Source organism: Culex pipiens, unplaced genomic scaffold, assembly GCF_016801865.2.
Source record: "Culex pipiens pallens isolate TS unplaced genomic scaffold, TS_CPP_V2 Cpp_Un0176, whole genome shotgun sequence".
Lineage (NCBI taxonomy): Eukaryota > Metazoa > Arthropoda > Insecta > Diptera > Culicidae > Culex > Culex pipiens.
The window spans coordinates 1-21,962 of NW_026292993.1; the positions used below are offsets into that span (position 1 = coordinate 1).

The following is a 21,962-nucleotide window of genomic DNA, read 5'->3' on the forward strand; positions in this document are numbered from 1 at the left end:
AAGCGACGAACCCACTTCGAAAACAACAACGCTCAACGCGGGAACCTCCGAGGACTATCAAGAGTACGATGACGATTCGGCGGCGCCACCACCACAAGACCTGCCCCCTTCTGCTGTCGGCTTATCAGTAGTGAGTCACATTACCCTCGGCGAAGACCCAAAGTTCAAGACGAGTGGAGCAGCAGACGACGCCGCCGCCGTCAGTGTGAGCAACGAAATTCTGCGCTCGGAGAACTCTGTTATCAAGGTCAAGGTTGATCGGCTGAGCGGATCGTTCAAGAAGAGTGTGGAGAAGATCAAAACGAAAAACAAACGGGTGGACATTGTGTTCTTGATCGACGCTAGCTCGAGCGTGGGCCGGCAGAACTTTGCGAGTGAGATCAAATTTGTGAAGAAGCTGCTGTCGGATTTTAACGTTAGCTACAACTACACAAGGGTTGCGGTGGTTACGTTTAGCTCGCAGAAAAAGATTGTAAGTAAATTTAAAGAACCTACAAAAGTCTATCTACAATAGAAAACATTACTTTGGTGAGCATTGAAGTAAAATTAGTGCAAATTTAGTACATTAAACAGGTCCCGTGTGCATGACGAAGGCCGGTTTTCAAAAAGTTTATTTTAACACAAGAGAAAAATATTTTTATGTTTTTCATATTAAAAAATCGTTAGTTTTTGATACAAATACAAAAGTATTTAAAAAAAGCAAAATTAAAATTTCGAGCTTCGTCATGCATACGAAATATGTCTTGGGAGTCTTCACCCCAAATTTCAGCCAATTTGGTCCATCCCATCTCAAGATATCGTGGCACCCGTAAATCAACTCGGTGTTTAGAGAAAAACGTTTTCAAAGAAACTTCAAGGAGTGAATAATGCTGAAAAATAAAAAAAAAAACATTTGTAAAATTATATAATGTTTTCAAAAAAAAGAATATCAAGACTAACATTTCAAATGTACGTTATATTGAATGAGCTCTCTGCTATGACGTTATAGAAGTTGTGTTTTTGCAACAATAGTATGATATGACCTGGGTGCTGAATAGTGGTTCGCAAAACGGCCTCAATTTTAAACTGTCAAAGTGGAACCGATTTACTGTTCGCCAAAAGTAGAGAGTTTTTTTGCAAGAATGAAAAATGTGTGGCTTTTGAGGACTTGGAGTTGAAGTCAATAAATTCTAAGAAAGTTGAAGGCGAGGTCGTATTTTTTTTTATAATTATGAATGGAAGTTGTTTATGGAGTCGATGCGGTTGTATACATCCAGAAGCTGTCTTAATTGTTCGATTCCGATTTTAAACCAACTGGTTTAGTTAAAATCTTCTCTGTTTGTTGGATCAGCTTCGCTAGAATTAGCGAAGTTTTTTTCGCTGGACCAGGAAGAGCTACAGGGTTTCAAAATCAGCCAGGGAATTTATCTACGACATAACAGAATGACACTCTCGCCGCAGTTCTTCGTCACCCGTAAAGAAAAACTTCTTCAAACCAGTCGAAGCTTGAAAACACACACAATTTTCCCGAAAAAAAATGACAAAAACTAGACAAAATAAAACACATACTACTGATTATAAAAAAGCTCATTTACCAGTAAGAAAAAAGTCATGGTTGTGCTTAAAAAGTCTCCTACTTTGTAGATGTAACCAAAGTGGGATCATTCAAACTCACGTTACGCATTTTCTCTATTCATCACTCAGGATATGACAATACATTTCAACAATTTTAAATTCTTCTTTTTCTTCACATACTCGAATTTATCAACTCAGAGTTGGAGAAACATTCAAATCTCTTGACTTTAAATCAGTGGTTCTCATTTTTAATGATTATCAATGTTTTCAATACTTCATATTAAATGGAATGCCAAAACTAACGCAAAATAATTGTTGATTTTTTTAACTGTCTCTGTATCTAGCAAATGCATATACTCACAGTTTTATTTATTCAATAAAAAAAAAAACAAAAACGCACAAAAAAATTATCAGAAACTCGACTTTTTTAAACTTTATTAAAAGATTTAAAAGAGGCCAAAACTCCTTAAAAACTAAAAATGTGTACACTGTTTACTAAAAAAAACTTGAATGAATGCAAATCCTCGCAAAAAAAATATTTGAAAAGCTGCTTAGCCTATTTTCTAAAAATTGTTTATGTTAAAAAAAAAACAAAACAACCAAAAATCGAAAAAAAATCTGATAAAAAATAGAAAAGTTAATGACTGCAACAATTCAAAAACTCGAAGAAATTTTTATAATCTTTTCAAGAACAGCTCAATTTAAAAATATATATATATATATATAAACTTTCCTCAAACAAATTAATAACAGCTCATTTTTGAAAACTAGAATAAAACTATTTCAGAACTGCGCGCGCATGTTTCAAACTATGTGAAAATTTACAGAAATCGATAGGTATAAGAAAATTCACTTTTCAATTAACTTTTCGTGTTTGTTCGAATGCAAAAACTCACAAAAATATAATCTTTGAAAAAAGTTTAAAAAAATGTTAAAACAGGAAAAAATATAAATGAAAAATCACTTTTTCAAAAGGAAATATTCATGTTTAAAATAATATAGAAACATGTATACTTCCGAGTTCGTTTTCTGCACAATTCGACGCAACTTTTAATTTCTTCGAGAAATATTTTGAATTTAATTATTTTTTGTCAGCCATATTTTAAGCCACTCTATAAGATGAAATCCGAGTAGATAAAAAATGCTGATGTAACATATCAAAGAAGGTCACATGGCACATCAGATCTGTGATAAAAAAACGCGTAATGAATAGCTCAGTAGGATGTGAGTAGGCAATAGGCCGTCCCAAAAAAATGAAAAGTTGTCAAATCTTCGGTGCTCACCCCTTGAATGATAGATTAGGATGTCAGGAACAATGTTTTCATACAACAAAAAAATCCCAAAAATGGTTTACAACTCACGCGCGGAGCTTGAATGAAAAAAGTGCATTTTTCGAGTATTTTTCAGAAATGCGCGTAACAATCATACTAAAGTCATTCAAATTTGGTCGCCTTGGGCTTCAAGTTATAGTTTAATGTCCCCTGAACAAATTCCTGTGCAGAAATAGTCCATAAAAGCTTATGTTTGAGCATGGCAGGGCGTTTTAGGAAGAAAAATTTGTAGTTTTTAGCCAAAAAATTCCTAAATCACCTCCCAAAACGAGTTTACGTCACATTGTGAGAAATCTCATGTTTTTTCCTGAAATATTATTAACAAATATCATTTTTGAGCGAACAAAATAAAAATATCCAAAATATATGCCTTCTCGTTTGTAATCATAGTAACCTATGTTTTATGCTAAAAACGCTTATATACCAAGAATTTTGAAAATTCGTCACTTTTTGTTCACTAAAATGCAAATATCTCGGCTTTGCGTGGACATACATTGAATGTTAAAAAAAGCAAAATGATCTTCGTAAAATTTCCTATAAGCTGAATACATTAGTTTTGGGTGCAAATTTTTTTTGGCTCGTTTTAGGAGGTGATTTTTGGAATTTTTTGGCTAAAAAATACTAATTTTTCTCCCTAAAACGCCCTGCCATGCCCAAACACAAACTTTTATGGACTATGTCTGCACAGAAATTTGTTCAGGGGACACACCACAAGCGCTAGCGCGAGAGTGCGCGTGCGCTCGCGAGACGACGCAACACAACTCACAACATACATACTCTGATAGTATCACTCATTCATAAGCACTAGAACTTCGACTCTTATCTCAGCAGCGAACGTTGAATCCAATCCAACTCCACATTTCTCTCTCTCACAACGACTACTGAGACTCTGTCTTCTGACAGATTCCTTCTACAAACCCCCGCACACTGCGCTACCTACAACCATTTCTCTCTCATCTTGGCGATAGCAATTATTCTCAAGATCTCTATGTCTCCGCTATCCATTCGCAAACACATATTCATCCCACTCCCGCGCACCTCCACAATCCATCTCATTGACCTCAGCAGGATATGCCCGACCTGCGCGACGAAAAGGCAATCTCTGGACACACACTGATCTCCTTCATTTCTCATTCTCTCTCTTCGATGCAACCTGCCCAAGCTGATGACAGCGCTAACGCGTGTCACTATACACCTAAGCCACACTCAAGCGCTACAAATCATTCACTCGTAGCTTCACTAAATATCTCGCGGTCGAAACACTCTATCTCTACGGCAGCGCGCGAACTCCTTCAACACCAATCCTCACAGACCCCAGCGCTAGTGCCTCAGAGCTACTCTACAAACATACAAAGCGCAGCTACACATGCAAACTAGCATCACCCACGGCTCTAGCACATTTCCTGCACCAATCTCTTCTGAGTGCGATTCACCGTATACACCTGCGAGAGCGTCAATCTCGCATCAGCCTATGCTTGATCAGACATCTCACTCGCACGCATCTCCTACGCTCCCAACTAACCAACGACAGAACTCTCTGACTGTAGATCATAGTGCACCTAGTAATCACACACTTTTATCTCGTACCTGTCTAATCATAACAACCTAGTATTCGCTCTCTAAGCGATATATTCGTGAGTGCGCTGTCACATCACTACATGAACAACATGAGAGTCTACCATACCAGAATCTATTACAACATGAGTCATGGTTCTTCACAATTCCTCACTATCTATTCAATCTTTCTCGCCGGCATGTGCATATCTACAATAAACCTTAGTGTATGAGGTCTATCACGAGTGTTCAACACATGATCAGCGATGTACTGAGTCCTTCCCTCATCCTACTATTATTTTACACTGTTGCACACACCTTCGAGCGCCTAACTCCATGATGCTACAACCTCTCAGAGCGATCACTCTACGTGCTATTGGCGAGCGAGAAGCTCTCCCCGTCGATGATCTCTGCGCGTCTCTACGGCGTCCCAACACGCCCACGACGCAATAGCTATCACCCGAGCCGAACCTCCTATATCTGACAGATGCAGAGTACGAGGAAGTTCAAGACGGGTGCGCACTAGCTGCTCACACCGAGAGACACGCAACGTATTTCTCCATATTACTCAGAGAGAGTTGAGTCTACGATCTTTCCTTAGGCGAGAAAGATCACGACTCTGGCATTGTTGTCAGATATATGACATCCACACTGAGCTCCCTCATCTCAACCATTAGCAAGGTAGTCAAATCGATCTTCGCCGAAAAGAGTCTCAATCCGACCTGAGACATCGCCTGGAGCGCGGCGCTGCGTCGACAGCACTGTATCTTAGTTCCTAACGCAAACGCGGAGCGCCGTAGCCAGGTGACAACCAGATGGGATTGCACAGCTGATGAGCGGCCATCCCTATGCGTGCGCGAGAGTTAATCTCTATGGCACATCATAGGCGACACAGCTAAACCTGAACACAACTGATGGATTATCTCATAGACGAGTGAGCACTCTCTGTTTCGGTAACTTCATGTGCAGGAACCAGTAGTGGATGTCAGTGCGATGCTTGTAGCAGAGGTATCTGCCTGTAACTATTGATATGTGTCTGATATCATTCTCTTCCGGTCGCTGACTCAACAAGAGGAGCCGAAGTGGTGGTTGTATCACACACATACGCGTGATAAATATATGCACTTATGACACATTCAGATGACGTCAAGGTCTCTTAGATGGTATAATTTATCGTAACTCTACGAGCGTCAGAGGTCTTCCGAGACACAGTGATGAATTGAATAGGAGATAGATCTGTACTAATCACTCCTGTACATCAGTACAGGTCAGCTGTGTGCGATCTCTATTTTCAGCTACGCGCTATAGGAAGGTTCATATGTGATGACACAAGTGTGAGCGAACACACTATTATGTGGGGAGAGTAAATCTACGGGGTATAGTCAAAAGGACGAGACAAGAATACTAGTAGACACAAAAGTCGAGAGTGTGCGACATTTATTAAATGGGAGAGCGTTATGGTTGGAGTGGAGTGGACAGTTAGCATCTGATATGGCGAGCTTATTAGGCTATGGGAGTGGCAAAGTGTTCTATCACACATACTAGCTATATGATCTACGAGTTACTGTGTCACAGGAGTGGTGAGCACGAGACAGAGTTCTCTCTGTTATTCTAAAATCTGGAGAGCACAGGAGGGCGAGAAGTCAAGGGTGCAGGTTTTTTTGGGTATGATATTTAGAGGTGCGGAGTGAATATGTCGTTGCTTAAAAGCGAGACATCATGCGTCACTCAAGGGGGTACAGTTTGCAGTGATGGTGTAGGTTGGTGATGAGAGTAGTCTGTGCATGCGACATGAAGGGAGGGAGAGAACAGCATCACACATCTGTGACTTTAGGTGATAGGGTTTATGGGGGAGAGGCATTCGATTACATATCTAATCACAGGAGTGTGGGAGATACACACTAGCGACGCAGACACACAGCGAGCGAGACGGGGTAGAGCACAGGTACAAAACAGTTGGGGATAAGAGACATAGGAGGAGGCAGTTGGGAAAGAACACAGGTGTGGGCTGGGTGATGCTCTGTCACAGATATCACACAGGGTGTGGTAGACTCAGAGAGGATAATACTGGGGTGGTGATTGAGATCTGATGTGTGTGCAGGGGTGGATACTGTGCGATAGCAGACACGGTTATATATCGGTTGGAGGAGAGGTGTAGTAGTGTGACAGGAGTGTACTTTTAGAGGGTGGAGCGGTGGTGAGAATTGAGCGTATCGTCTTGTCATATTTGGGATGTATATGGGAGTCTCTGGATGAATTAGTGTTGCATAGTGCAAAGCGTGAGTGCACACTACTCTCGGAGTATGTCTACGGGAGTGTCAAGGAATCTAAATGGCGAACACACAACACTTCTTTATACACAGAGTGTAGGAGGAGTATGTGAACAGGACAGATGAGATGGCTTCTCTCTCTTTGCATCAGAGGTGAGATGATCTAGTTGGTGTGGTCAGTATCTCGGGTCTTCGTCTCTTAGAGTGATATTCAAGGAACACACACTCTGGTTATAGATATTGACACAATGGCGGACAACTAACTGGGTCTTAGTATGGGGGGATGATGTTCTTAGATATGGGGCTGCAAGTGGATGGTATTCTCTAGTGAGGATAGACACAATAGGAGAGAGAGGAATCTCTATATAACAGAAGAGATTTGTGACTGGTCTACAAGACAGGATCACATTAGACGTGCAGTAACTCGCGCACAGGGATACAAGGAGAGGTGTATTTTGACTAGTTCTCATGTCTCTGGTCTATACTATGGCACAGTAGTCTTTAGAATTAAGATGGGATCTGTGATAGAACACTGATATTAGAGATGTAGATCTGAGCACGAGGGTAGTGGTGAGAGATTGGATTCGTGGATTTAATTGTATAGAGGGAGGGGGGGGGGGGTGGGTTTGGGACACAAAGGCAGGATGTGAGGGTAATGGGTGGAATTTTGGAGAGGAGAACAAAGGGAAGGTTTTGGAGGACGCGGAAGAGGGGACACAGATATCACACGACGGAACACTTGATGTATATAGTCTCACGTGGACATGTCATCTATTGTTGAGCACAGCCTGTTCACTTATAATAGAGTGGAGACTATGACTGGAATTGAGTATCAAGGCAGAGGAGGTATGTGACACACATTAAGAGGAGGTGGTATGAATGGGCACAGAGGATATTGTGGACAGACGTGGTATGAGTGATCAGCACACGAACACGTCAGTCTATAGTTAGGATTCATTTAGTTACGAGATGTGGGGAGGTGGGAAGATATACAGATGATGAGTGGGAAAGAAGACGTTAGGCACAGAGACACTCTAGAGGCAGAAGTACGATGACACATGCGGTAGACAAAATAAATAGGCGATAGACATGTCTGGTGTTGGTTGTGTGACGCGCAGGTGCATCTACTTACAAGTGTAGGCTTATATCTGAGTACAAGAGTGTGAGTGACATGGGTGAGTCCTTGGTCATGGACAGAGAGACTATTTCATCATAGAGGAGGTAAGAGGGATGTAATCTAGAGATGGTGAGATAAGTAGGGTACGTTGTCTGCAAAGAAGGGAAGAAGAGGTCGAAGTGCGTGTGGGTGTGACATCTACGAGAGGTTGCTCTTGCGAGCACGATGTAAGGTATGTGGAGGGAATTGGACATAGATGGACGACACACAGAGGAGTGTACACGTGGGGTTGGTGTTAATTGTAAGGTGTAGAACATATAGTACACAGAAGTTCACAGATCAACAGGGGAGAGGCCATCGTGTCATACACAACAGAGTGGAGCAAGGAGTGTATCAAATAGAGACACTAGGTATGTGCAAGTAGTTGAGAAGATGTCTGTGTGAACTGGATGAGAAAGAGCTCTGTACGAGACACAACGTATGTAAGGGCGATTGGTATAGTTAGATACACGGAGTATGGGGTATATGGAACAAAACAACATCGTAGACTGGTGTAGCTGAGTTGATGATGGAGTGATCACGGAGTGGTGTCAGCAGTGAGTCAGAATGCAAGCATACAAGTTATAATTAGAGTCAGTGTGAGAGATAAAGAGTAAGAGCATATAGAGACGGTCATGCTCGTAGTGATGGAGACAAGATGACAATGTGTATTAGAGGGGACGGGTGAGGAGAACTCGTCTGCTTAAGATCTGAGGACATTAGGTCTATTAGGCACATAGTCAGATCTCTATATCTTACAGGGATCTTATATGGAGACGGGTCAGAGTGATAGGATTCGTCATTGAAGACACTTAGACACGTAAGGGATTAATGTAAAGCACAAGGGAGGTCAGAGAACATGTAGGTGAGCAAATACATAGAATTTGTGTGTGTGTGCCTAACATAGTAGATGGTGTGTGAAAACAGTATAAAGCGATTTCATGGATCTAGAGTCACATGTGTGATTGCATCAAATACAGTGTCAGGACTAGGGCTTGCGAGTGCGTATCTCAGTCATGGGGCACTCACTAAGCTATTAGAGAGTTTTTTTAGATTGACACACGAGCGTGGCATCTCAGATTCGGGCACCAGATACTTAGGGCACACTAGGAATCAGTGGTGAGCCATGTGATTATGGACACGTTCATGGACTTGGGTGATTAGGAGGACAAATACTGCATCGAGTGCAACGTGGCGCAGCGTAGGCCAGTGTCAGTGAGAGAGCGGGTTTATATTTTAGCATTGACACGGAGTAATATATAGACAGACATTGATGGAGGGAAGCGAGAGGTTGGCTGAGGGATACTTCGCTGAGGCAATTTAGCATTAGTGATGTCAGTCACAGGTTCACAGCAGGTAGGGCATAAAGTTGTATAGGCGTTTATTATTAGAGGATTCGTATAGGTAGTGGGTTGATACGCACACAACGGTGTAGGGAGGGGATTCAGTGGTAGGGAGTGTGGTCTATATTAGTAGTACAGAGAGGAGAGTGACACTGTAACCAGTGATCGAGTGATCGAGAGATAAGTTTATACAACTTGTCACTCGACTTTTGGCTATACCGGAAGGCTGTGTGGGTCGATGTGTGATCGGGTTCTGTGGGTTCATGCTATATGATTTACAGTGGTCTATAGTTGATAAGCTCTAGTGCTGGCATTTATGTGAGAGACAACGGAACTCTGAGACTGATAAAGGGTAGTGACGTAGACTGAAGATATTAGACAACAGGATTCAATGAGGACTTGACAACGGCGTGATAGCAGCAGATATGAGCGGATATGAGAAATGCTAAGTACACTGGAGCTGATAGTAGTTTCATTTTTGTATAGATATGTGTCTGACTGGTGAGGCAGTATGTGATGTATCTCCTGCAAGACACGTATTTTTTGAGTTACACGAAGTGACATTTCTAAGAGGTCGGGTATTGAGAGGTGTTGGCGAGTGATTGATAAGCAGGTGACACGATGGTAGTTGTGGTAATCGAGAAGAGACGTATGGGATAGGTAGACAGTAATGAGACATACGTGTCTGATCTTAGTGGGATCTTGAGTCACATCTATCTGCTGACGACAAAGTTAGACTCTGAGAACGGTGCAGGTGCGAGGTAGACACAAATGGAGCTGGGGATGTGAGGTATGGATGACATAGAGTCTGTCATCACATCTGGGTGTTGAGTTCTGGTGGGTAGGGGAGCTGGATCTCTCTCTCTCTATATCTAATCATGATGAAAATAACTAATGGACTTACACAGGAGTAGGAGCGTGACATGTATAGGCTGGGCAGAGAGTGTGGAGGATGGACACATAGGTCTTTAAGTAGTATAGATCATAAATGTGCACAGTAGGATCTCACTTGAGTATGCACAAAGTATTTATAATGATAATCTTCATTCTATAGTGAGATGATTACATGTGCTCTGTCTCACCTAAAGTTATCTGGAGATAGATCTCTATGGTGCGGCATGGCGGTCAGGAAGTATATCGCGACTAGTGATTCAGTTGAGGATGGAGATAGGTATTTGAGGATTGAGAGAGAGATAAGTTTAGGCACCTAACGTACTGAGCATTGAATGGAAAGTAAGTGGTAGTATGTGTGTAGCGTAGGAATCTACTATATTTCAGTGCAACGAGCAGACTAGGAGTAGAGATGTATGGGTGTGATGTGTATAACTAGTTAAATGTGCACAGGTAGGAGAAGAAGCTTTACACGAGAGGTGCACGAGTATTTTAGAGAGTATGCTTAGGGAATATGGGGGGGCACCGTGGGAGGATAAACGGCATATTATATTTTTTAGTACTCTTAATACAGTCTACTTAGTGTTTAATGGGGGGAAAGTTTTTGGATGGTGGGGGATAGTGGTGTTTTGTTGATGATTAATATTGATCTTACTATATCGACGGAGATATAGACTGTGTGTGTTAGTTTACGAGCGTGTAATCATGGTATAGAGATATACTCTGGAGTGACGGACATTGGTAGGGTATTATCAGTCAACATAGAGAGTGTCTACATGGCGTGGATGGTGGGCTGTCGTTTCACGGTGCGTAGGTCGCATCTTATATGGAGTGAGACGATGTAGAACACTATTTGACACATGTGACAGTATCAGAGAGCTTATATCTGAGCAGTGAGAAGTGGGATAGAAATATGACATACAGACGGTGGTGAGGATTGTAGACATGGAACACACATTCATCATTGCAGCAGTTGGTTACGCAATGGTGGTAGAGGGAGTGAGAGGACTATGTTTGTGACTAGGGAGTGGCACACATAGATTAGTGGTATATATCCTGAGTAGGTTGTCACACACACTTGGAGGTAGTCTGACATAGCTAGACATTCTTGAGAAGATGTGATTCTAGATAGAGAATTGTGAATAAGTGGTGTGTATGGGCGATAGGTGGCGATCTGAGCTTTAGTGACACAACAGCATTGCAGGTACTAGGAAACTTAGTGTCTAAGCATGGGTTCGAGTTGAGGCACGCGTAGCAGAGAGAGGCACATATAAGGGAGAACAACAGGCGCAGAAGTGTGTCTCAGGTGTAATTTAGAACGTGTCACAACTTCACATTGTGAGGGACAATTAAAATTACGTAACATGATTGGAGATTAAGTGTCAAGGAGACAGGTACTGAATAAGGATGGAGTTGGAGTCGTAGAATCAACATCAATCACTAGTCTCGTGTTATTCTCAACTACATCGTGCATACAGGCAGTGGGGGTAGTCGAGGACACTACCTTATGAGGTGAGCCTACACTTAGCAGCGAGATCTAAGCAGCCGAGTGAACGGATCACAATACACAGCAATGAGGGGCAGTGATGGTTGTTAGCACACAGACACTTCTGTCACGTCGTTGACTTTTGGTCTGAGTGTAGGTAGCAGAGTCGACATGGGATCACGTGGACAGTCACTTGACTGCCGTCGTGCGAGTGATAGAAGGCGGAGAGACACAATTCATTCATTAGTCAACTGTATAGCTCATGAGACAATTATATAGATGATCTGATCTCTAGCCGTACATGCTAGGCGTGAGCTTACTCACTCATTGAAATGGTGCACACCAGTAAACACAGGATCGGGCCGAGAGACAGTTATTAATTTTTGCATATTGGGAGGGTAGGCTCACACGGTCTCGACAGTGTCTTCTGCCGACAAGTGACAGATGTAAGCACGGATCACACGCAACGAAGGGTACGATCACTGGATGGATGTGCGGTAATCAGGGCTATTGGAAACGGTTCGCTGTGTGTGAGTATCACCAACAGGGATAATAGCGTGTGCAGGGCAAACAATGTTAAGGGATGGTAGTCACGTGAAGTATCAGTCGAGGGTTAATGGTGCATATACATAGACAGAGACAGCTATTGAGCGATCAGTGAGGTGTGAGGGGACACAAAATAGTGTAGTGGAGACTATCTGAGTTCTCTGTGAGAGAACGTGATAATTCACTTTAGTGGCACAGACGAGATACAGTGTGAGGATGGTGGGGAGGAGGTCGAGGAGTAATTTGGAGTGGTTGGGGAGTATTAAGGGGTATGGGGGGTAACTAGATGAGAGATGATTCTTTAGTCTACACTAATGTGGTACAATCGAAACGTGGAACTAAGGAGAAGGCGTGAGACACGACATCACAACACAAGTGTTGACGATCTTGGGACGAACTAAGGGATTAGTCTAGGCTAGGTAGGAAGTTATGCTTAGATGTGAGCGTCAGCAAGGGGATAGAGTACAGCAAGAGTACATAGGTGTAGCACACTATTATTGGTGGTGACTAGTTAGATCAAGAGTAGATCCATTGCGCAGGATAGGAGCAAGTCGTGTACTTACACTGAGGGGTACACACTGGGACTCTATGTGTGGGAGGATCTGAAGGACATCAACTGACGTTATAGTTTTGGTAACGGAGAGAAGTAGGGCTCACAGCACTTGATGCGTGGGTGGATGATGAGGGTTTGAGGGGGACAGGTGTTACATACAAGGGCACACGCGTGTTCTTATAAGGGTGCACTTATAACGGGGTGCCGGCAGTAGCTGGAGGACAGGTTCACAGCACATGATGAGAGTATAGAGTGATATTGCATTAGTGATCGTCCTTAGACAGAGAGATATGATGGGAACTAGAGGACCAATCACACATTCTTAGGGTGCGAAGGATCTTGATTGAACACGGGGATCACATCTAAGGACATATTGATACTACTAGTGTGATTGGTTGGAACTGGTTAACAACATAGGTGAGAGCACGTCTGATCACGGGGTGGAAACAGATCTGGAGCATCGAGATAATAGAGGAGTTGGGGTCAGAATTTTTATCAATAACAACATGAGACTAGAGATATGATGGAAGTCATCATGGATTTTAAGCATCTCATCTGTGTGAGAGATGAACGAACTAGTGAGAGTAGGCACTATCTTCTTTGAGGGAGTGAAACTTATGTACGTGGGAGATCTTATTCAAACTGATAGTTGGATCACGGATTGTGACAGCTTTTGAGTACGTCGTTAGAGTTCTGCGATTACAACAGGAGTATCACAGACGAAGTGTAACTATCTTTGTACGTACAGTTTCTGAGTTGCAAGACATAACAGGTGTTTGGGGTAGGGGTCTGGTATGCGACTTCAGACGAAGGATTAGCACAATGATGAAGAATTAGTGCGAATGTAGTGTAGGCAGTATGGGGGGCAGATTGGATCATCTACATTTTTGTGGCAATCATATATGTTAGGTTTGTCGCGCATGAGATGAATCACAAACAAGTAGAGACGCATTAGGGATAAGACAGTCGGGAACGTGGCTGTTAGGATGATATAGCTGTGAGACGGGGGGTAAGTGTGAGCGTGTCGTGTGTGACATTGGTATGGCGCATGGTGCATATCTATGTAGGATTAGGAGACTATTACTTTCTTCTTTTTGAATGGTTTTATAGTCATTGTCAGTTCACAGTCTCCTTGAGATGAGGTGACCTAGGGTTCATCAATGATTAGGAAACATCTCTTGAAGAGAGTGGAATAGAAGTGGAGTCTCTCTGGAGATTCGGAGAGGGTCTTAGAGCGTAGTGGATGAATGAGTTGTGGCACACACATATACAGTGTGAGATGCGAAGGCAACATCACACGTAATATATCTCTCTTCTCTGGATGATTGATCTGATCAGTAGGGTTTATTAGTGGAACACACACACTTCATGTATTCTAGGACAGATCTGACTTACACAATGAGATGGATCTCAATATTGGATACACAGTGGGGGGTATAGAGTAATTGGAGACGAGACTCTGATAACACAAACATGAACAGGGTATAGTGCTACACTCACGAAGCAAAATTGTGTGACTAGTGGCTGGTGGCTGCATGATTACGGGTAACGATGGCTGTAGAGTCAGTTCTCTAACAAGTACATTTATTACACTGGAGATCATAAAGGAGGGCACAGGAGAATTAGTGAAGGGTGGGAATGATACATTTACAGCGCGGAGATTTAGACAGGTGATAAGCAGCGAGTCTATGAGACAGCATTGGATTATATATACATCTCAGAGCGAGTGGTGACGTTTACAATCTAGCGAAGATCACAGTAGATTCCTCAATTGACAGAGTACGAGGGAAGACTGAGACAGTGGTTACGCAGATAGCGGAAGTAGAGGGTCTTTAGAGGACATACGATTACGTGTGGTTGATGAGCAGATTGTCGTGGTGATGCAGTGGGTTGCGAGTTCTGTGTTGACAAGTCTGTATATTTAGTTGGAAGTACAACCTAGACAGGCGTTGGTGACAGATTGGTTGTACAGGAACAGGAGTGAGTCAACACTAGAGTGGATAGATGCAATAGACATGTGTGTGGCATTATAGTATAGTTGACTGTGGGTAGGCAGCAGCGTCTTCAGTAGAGCTAGGGTAAAGTGACACGAACTGATATGACTTCACTTATAGACTCTATACTACAATGAGTTAGTCAAAGTATATACTATGGGGAGATAGAGACTGCGAGGACACAATATGAACGAGTGTACGCACTCTGGTACAACGGGGAGGGTTGACGTGATGAGCAGAGAGTGTGTACATTGTGATCTATAGATTCTATATATTAGAGTTGGGATATCGGAGAGGGGTGGTGCTCAGAGGATGGGGGTGTTTAGAGAGGGTGGATTCTCAATTGTGAGGTGGGGGGAGGGAATGAGTTTGTTGGGTAGAGAGACACGAATAATGGTTCAGAGAGATCTATGTGCCACAGTCTCAGAGGAGACGTTAATTAAAGTGACATGGGTATCACACGGGTATATCTTTTTTTGGACAAGCTGGACTACATTATCTGTTGAGGTATACTCTTTATGAAGAGGATTATCATGGTTCTAAATGTGACACACATAGGCGCAGAGTCTAGGACAGGTCACACTACAGTGACTATCTCAGACGGGACAGGTCGGTGTCACTAGACACCTCTTATATGACTTATGTAGTTTGTGTGTGATTGGGAGTCTATTGTGAGAGTATTGTTTTGGTAATGTATAGGTTGTGAGGATAGGAAATTCTTGCTTAACCACACTGTGGAGACACACATTGGAGACGGACTGCACTCATTCTAGATAAACGGTACACAGAGGGACTAAGACATACGAGCGGCGAGGAGACACATAGTATACTAGATGAACAGCAACTTAGTAAGACGGAGCATTATTATTCGTTACTCTGAGTCTATGCAGTAACTCATATACAGTGTCTTTGTAGTGTGATACGTACAACGTCACTCTGGGGCGCACGAGAATTACAGAACAAGTACCCGGTGGGAAGGTGTTTAGAGTGGAGGGTTGATGAGCGGAGATGTTTAGTCAGTTCGGACGTTATCTAGTATAGACGCAAACTTGAGGTGAGGGAGTATGATGTGAGTATGATCGGACGGCTTCACAGCAGACGTACACATTAGGTGAGACGAGTAGTCTAACAGTACAGTGTATATGGGAGAATTGATTGAAGCAACTCTTTGACAACTTTTTCTCATTAGAAAAGGGTATGTGGAGGAGATAGTTGACTGTGGGAGACACAGGAAGGACACACTGTGAGAAGCGGAGGTACTATTAGAACGGATACATTAGCACACGGCTTGTGGGCACTGTGTCTAGAGATCAACACACACTGGTAATTGTTTGTGTACACACATCATATTGATGCGCATGGCATGTATTATGACAGAGTAGGTTGAGACTGGATAGTCAGGTGATTTAACGACTGGAATGAGTGCAATGTATGGTCTCTAACATATAGTATCAATTAGCATGCAAAGCAGGGGCGAGATCTGAGAGACATTGATTTCACCATTGAGAGATTATGCGGTCGACGTATATATAAGGAGCATAGAGAGATTTCGAGTTCTCTGTGAATGTAGTAATGTGTTACAACGTGTTCAGATAGACTATATCACTGTGCGGTAAGAGAGTGTATGCACGAGTATCTAAGGCACGGGTTGACTCTAGGACGAGGTTCTTCATACGCAGGTTTTGACAGTTTGGAGACACTTTGAGTGGGAATTCATGACAATTTATAAGTACTTCTAGGGGTGATGTGAGCACGGCACGTGATCTTATCACAGTGACATGGAGCGGTTAACACACGAGGACACAATTGTAGTGGGTATATCATGAAACAAGAGTCATGTAACATATTGAGTGGAAGTACGCACATTCTAGAGCATTGTAGGACTCTTTATCAACTTAACTTGACTACGGGAGCAGTAAGCGACGAGTAGATTGTCACTTGAGAGTTGGCCATTAATTCTCGATTAATGTGTGAGTGTGGATGAGGGTGGTATGAATAGACCTCTAGGTATTAGAGTAACACATAGGTATTCTTGTAGAGTCCACATAATATTCTAGGGAGCTATTATATTATTAATTCTATATCTTTAGCTAGCAATGGTTTCTCTTCAAAGTTAGATTGAGAAGACGAGAACAGAGACTGAGTGCAGTTATATCTATAGAGGATCACTAGCACTAACATTCTGGGGATAGAGGCGCGAAAGGTGAGGGCACATGTAGTTTATCATCACTATGTAGACAATAGGCGCTGGAGGGACTCGGTGCTGGATCACAGTGCGAGATACATTCTAGTATGACAGGTGATTACTGAGATGGGGATGTAGTACTTGATCCACTTTCGACACAATAATGGAGCAGAGACACAGCAAGGTGTATCATACATGCGTATCGTATGTCAGTTTTGGGGACAACAGGATGACGCAGTCTTTACATCAGATGTATGAACATCAGAGAGTTATCAGTAGGACCATCAGGATAGAACTTGAGTGCTAGCTTTTAGTAGTGCTAGGACACAAGGATCTAAGTAAGACACTGATTTAAGTTAGCTGATTTACTGGGTCTATAAGACCAGATATAAGAGTGGGGCATAGTATAAGATTGTGGAATCAGCACACATCGACCGGATAGTGAGTCACACAACAGTATAGAGGAGATTACGATTCAGTCTACTTTCGATTGTAGAGTTTTTGTCAGTTTTTGGCAATGGATCTTAGTGTGTACGCAGGGGCACACTGTAAGAGTTTGACTTCTGAGTGGATGATTGATCTTCATATACTCACAGCATACTTTGGACATAGAGACGACGTATTGGATAGGTACTTCTTTGAAGACGTATCTGATATATAGAGGGAGATAATCGGATCTAGTTAGGTCACAGTCAACAATAGACATTGTGATGAGGTCTCATAGTGCACGGTTAGGAGAGTATTCGCATTTTATTCGTTCTTCATTCGACTGACAACGGCATAGTTTGATAAATATTCGATAATTTACGAGAGGAGGGAACTGTAGCTTCTGGGCAATAGAGAATCGTGTGATATTCCTCACAAGTTATCGACGTGTTCTCTTAACACTACTAGTGTGGGATGCAGAGATGAATTTGGGGCCCACTACTCAAGAGAGCGGTAGCTAAACGGTGGTCAGATATTGTACAGCTAGTCTACACTTGTAACTCACACCACTTGTGCGTTATACTGTGAGATATATCATGAGGTATAGATATTTTATCAGGACAGATATCTGAGTCTTCGTATACACACTTGACTGGGAGTGTGCAGACGCACAATTTTGGGATGCTATCTGGGTCAAAGTAAGATGCAACTCTAGAGAACTCACATTCTCTCTGAGAGGACTGATTGAGACAGTAAGACGGACACGGAGACTCTAGTATAGTGAGCATGTTACAGAGTCTTACTGTTTGAGGACATGACACAATGTCAGCTGATACAAGAGTCATGAGATTTCTATCACGCACACACAATGTGTGGTGTAGTATATGGCAGTGGTGATCCTGAGATATGTGCGTGGGCGGCGATGAGTGAAGGTTTTTTGATGATACATAGAGTTGATGTACAGTTATCCTAGGACAACGTAGTCGAGAGACGCTAGTAGAGGTGAGGTATAGATCTTCTAGACTGGTAGGTAGATTGGATGAGGAGATACGTGTGTCTTAGGTGAGCACAGTTTGGGGTTACACTTAGTTTACAGGGGACTTGACATATGGGTGAATGGAGTTGTTTGGTGGTAGACATGAGGCACATGGAGATATTCTAGAGCACAGGGCGGTCTTTTTAGTTGAGGATTATTAGGCAGACATAAGGGGGGACACTAGAGATCGGATGCGCATAATACATCAGATTCACATTGGGATGGATTACATCGGAGGAGATAACAGGTTGAGTTTTGGGAGTTCATTGGAGAGTGTTTAGAATGGAGGACACATTTGGTCTGTACACAGGGAGAGTAGTAATGTCGGAAGACAAGTTATGAACATATAAGTCTTAGAGTAGCTTGATTCTCAGAGTGGATTATCGGATCTATTTATAGGAGCAGAGACATATTAGTTATCAGAACATTGGTCATGGGAGAGAGACTACTTGATGAGTCACGGTTGAGAGATGGACACATTTAGTCTAGACAGATGTGGGGTGGAGCTAGTTACAGATTTGAGTGTGAATAGTTTGTGTGTCTCAATTGTTGATTTGGGTGGGTGGTGGGTGGATGGTCAGACTAGTAGGTGATGGGTGACTGTATATACTCAATGAAGGTGCACAATTGATATGGTGGTGGTGGATCAAGAGATAGGACATATGATGGAAGGGAGGAGATGTGAGTGTAGAGAGTGGGTCAGAGGACGTCTCTACGGGTAGGATAGTGATTATTGATATTATAGCGGGAGATTATGTATATACTTAGGACAAGATATACAGGAAGAGTCAGGAGCGCTAGTAGTGTATAGATGAAAGATGACAGATTTGAGTATATGTGAGTCTGTATCTTGTCACGTGGGCTGTCACTGGAGGGACACTACTCATGTACAACTTACTTACTGGGAAATTTATGTGAAGAGACAATCACTCTACGTAGTCTCTTAGTTGACACAAGTTCTCTCTGGAGGGGGCATCTCCACGAAGGGGCACAATACACGTTTCACGTATTATCTCTCTAGAGAGACTTAGTAGGGTGAATAGCGGTGTCTCTATTTAGGAGATACAGGAGTTAGACAGTTATCATAAGTTAGTACACACGAGAGAGAGATTATATACAACACTATAACTAATATGTTTCTGATAAGATTATATAGAGGAGATCAGGTTTGGGACACGATATCTATTATAGGGACGTCTACACACGTAGTGAGGAGAGAGACTAGTTATATATTGACCTTGATGGGAACAATCTGGTATTTACGTGTGAGATTGTCACGCACACGTAGATGTGAGTGAGGGGGATATGTATATCATTATAGTAGTGATTAGGCTACTCTAGATAAGTGGGCTTTATATGGGAATCTAGTCACAGTCACAGTCTGTGTATGAGAGGAGGTGGGGGTGGATATTCCTCTTATTTTATTTTTGTTTTATTTGTTATTTGTGTATTATGGATTATATTGGTTCTGGGAGGGATGGAGTGGGTGTGGGAGTTTTGGAGTTTTGGAGTTTTGGAGTTTTGGAGTTTTGGAGGTTTTGGAGTTTTGGAGTTTTGGAGTTTGGAGTTTTGGGAGTTTTGGAGGTTTTGGAGTTTTGGAGGTTTTGGAGTTTTGGAGTTTTGGAGTTTTTGGAGTTTTGGAGTTTTGGAGTTTTGGAGTTTTGGAGTTTTGGAGTTTTGGAGTTTTGGAGTTTTGGAGTTTTGGAGTTTTGGAGTTTGGAGTTTTGGAGTTTTGGAGTTTTGGAGTTTTGAGTTTTGGAGTTTTGGAGGTTTTGGAGTTTTTGGGAGGTTTTGGAGGTTTTTGTGGGTTTTGGAGTTTTGGAGTTTGGGTTTTTGGGAGGTTTTGGGGTTTTGGAGTTTGGAGGTTTTGGAGTTTGGAGGTGGAGGTTTGGAGTTGTTTGGGGTGTTTTGGGATTTTGGTGGGGGGTTTGGGGTTGGGTGGGTTTTGGGATTTGGTTGAGGTTTTTGGGGATTTGGAGGGTTTAGTTGGAGTTTTGGAGTTTTGGAGTTTTGGGGTTTTGGGAGTTTTGGAGATTTGGTGGTGGTTTGGGAGTTTTGGAAGTTTTTGGATTTATGGGAGTTTTTGGAGTTTTGGAGTTTTGGAGTTTGGAGGTTTTGAGTTTGGGATTTTTGGGGTTTTTGGATTATTGTGGGTTTTGGAGTTTTGGTAGTTTAAGGATTTGGGGGGTGTTTTTGTGAGGTGTGAGTGGGGTTTTTTATAGGGAGTTTGGGTGGGTTTTGGGAAGTTGTGTGTGAATTTGTTATTATGTGGTGTTTTGTTTGTTATAAGTTTGGGTTTTGGTAGAATTGTATGTATAAATTTCTAATTTTTTTTTTTTTATATTTCTAATTTGATTTATGAGTAGGTGGGGTGATTAGGTGAGTATATTGTACTTTTTTTTGTATATTGTTATTTGTGTTATTATTAGTGTCTGATTTTTTCGATTTTTGGTACAGATTTTGGATTTTTGTCTCACCTGAATTGTAGTATTGTCTAAAATTTCTAAAATTTCTAAAAATTTCTAAAATTTCTAAAATTTCTAAAATTTCTTAAATTTCTAAAATTTCTAAAATTTCTAAAATTTCTAAAATTTCTAAAATTTCTAAAATTTTTAAAATTTCTAAAATTTCTATAATTTCTAAAATTTTTAAAATTTCTAAAATTTCTAAAATTTTTAAAATTTTGAATTCCTAAAATTTCTAAAATTTTGAATTCCTAAAATTTCTAAAATTTTCAAAATTTCCAAAAATTCTAAAAATTCAAAAAAAAATTCTAAATTTTCCCACCTTTAGACGGGCTTCGATTTTTAAAAAAATCGCCAAAAATCTAATTTTCAACCTTTTTTGATCTTTAAAAACCATTGGAAAGAAGAACTCCTAAAATTTTTGAAAATTTAATGGTTGGAAGTTTGACTTGTCTTGTGTGACTTTGTCAATGTTTTTAATTTTTTTATTTTCTTAGGGGTCAACTTTGGCTGTGTTTTTTACAAAATTTCTGTAATTTTAAAATTTTTGAAATTTTATTTTAACAATTTTTAAAATTATTAAATTTTTGATTTTTTTTCAATTTTCCAGGACGGTTCCGGCTGCGGCCACATGCTGATCCAGCTGGCCCAGACGAAGGGCGTCCCGTCCGAGATGGACCTGTTTATCGCGCAGGTCATCCTGCAGCAGCTCTGCCTGAAGGAGACGACGACGGCGGCGGAAACGTTCGCGACCTACACCAAGTACCATCCAAAGATTGCCTCGAGCGAGCCGCCCTTCATCACGCCGCTGCTCAACTTTTGCTTCTTCCTGCTGCGGGCGATCGAGACGCAGCAGAACCAGCGCAAACTGGCCGTCTTTCGGACGCTGTGCGACCTGTACCGGCCCTCGCTCGAGCGCGATCCGTCCTACGAGAAGTATCTGCAGAAGATCGGCATGATATTCTTCGGGGCGAGTCTGCCGCAGCGGCCCCAGGGCGAGGGAATGGGCGGCATCTTTGGCGATTTGCTGAACCAGTTCTTCCAGGGGTTGGACGACGACCTGGACGGGGACGAGGAGGCGACACCGGCCGGAGGAAGCTTCCCGCGGAGAGCGACGGCGGCAGTGTCGGCTGCGGGACGAACGGAAAGTCGTGGCGCGCCCAAGGAAGAGC

General features: G+C 42.1%; 1 protein-coding gene across 1 annotated transcript; it reads left to right on the forward strand.

Annotated features, from left to right (window-relative positions):
* Positions 1 to 52: 52 nt before the first annotated feature.
* Positions 53 to 21,958, forward strand: LOC120430553 (uncharacterized; the record flags this gene model as incomplete). Its single annotated transcript, XM_039595669.2, has 2 exons — positions 53 to 472; positions 21,395 to 21,958. Coding segments are annotated over 2 exons (984 nt in total), but the record flags the coding sequence as incomplete, so codon positions are not given.
* Positions 21,959 to 21,962: the final 4 nt, after the last annotated feature.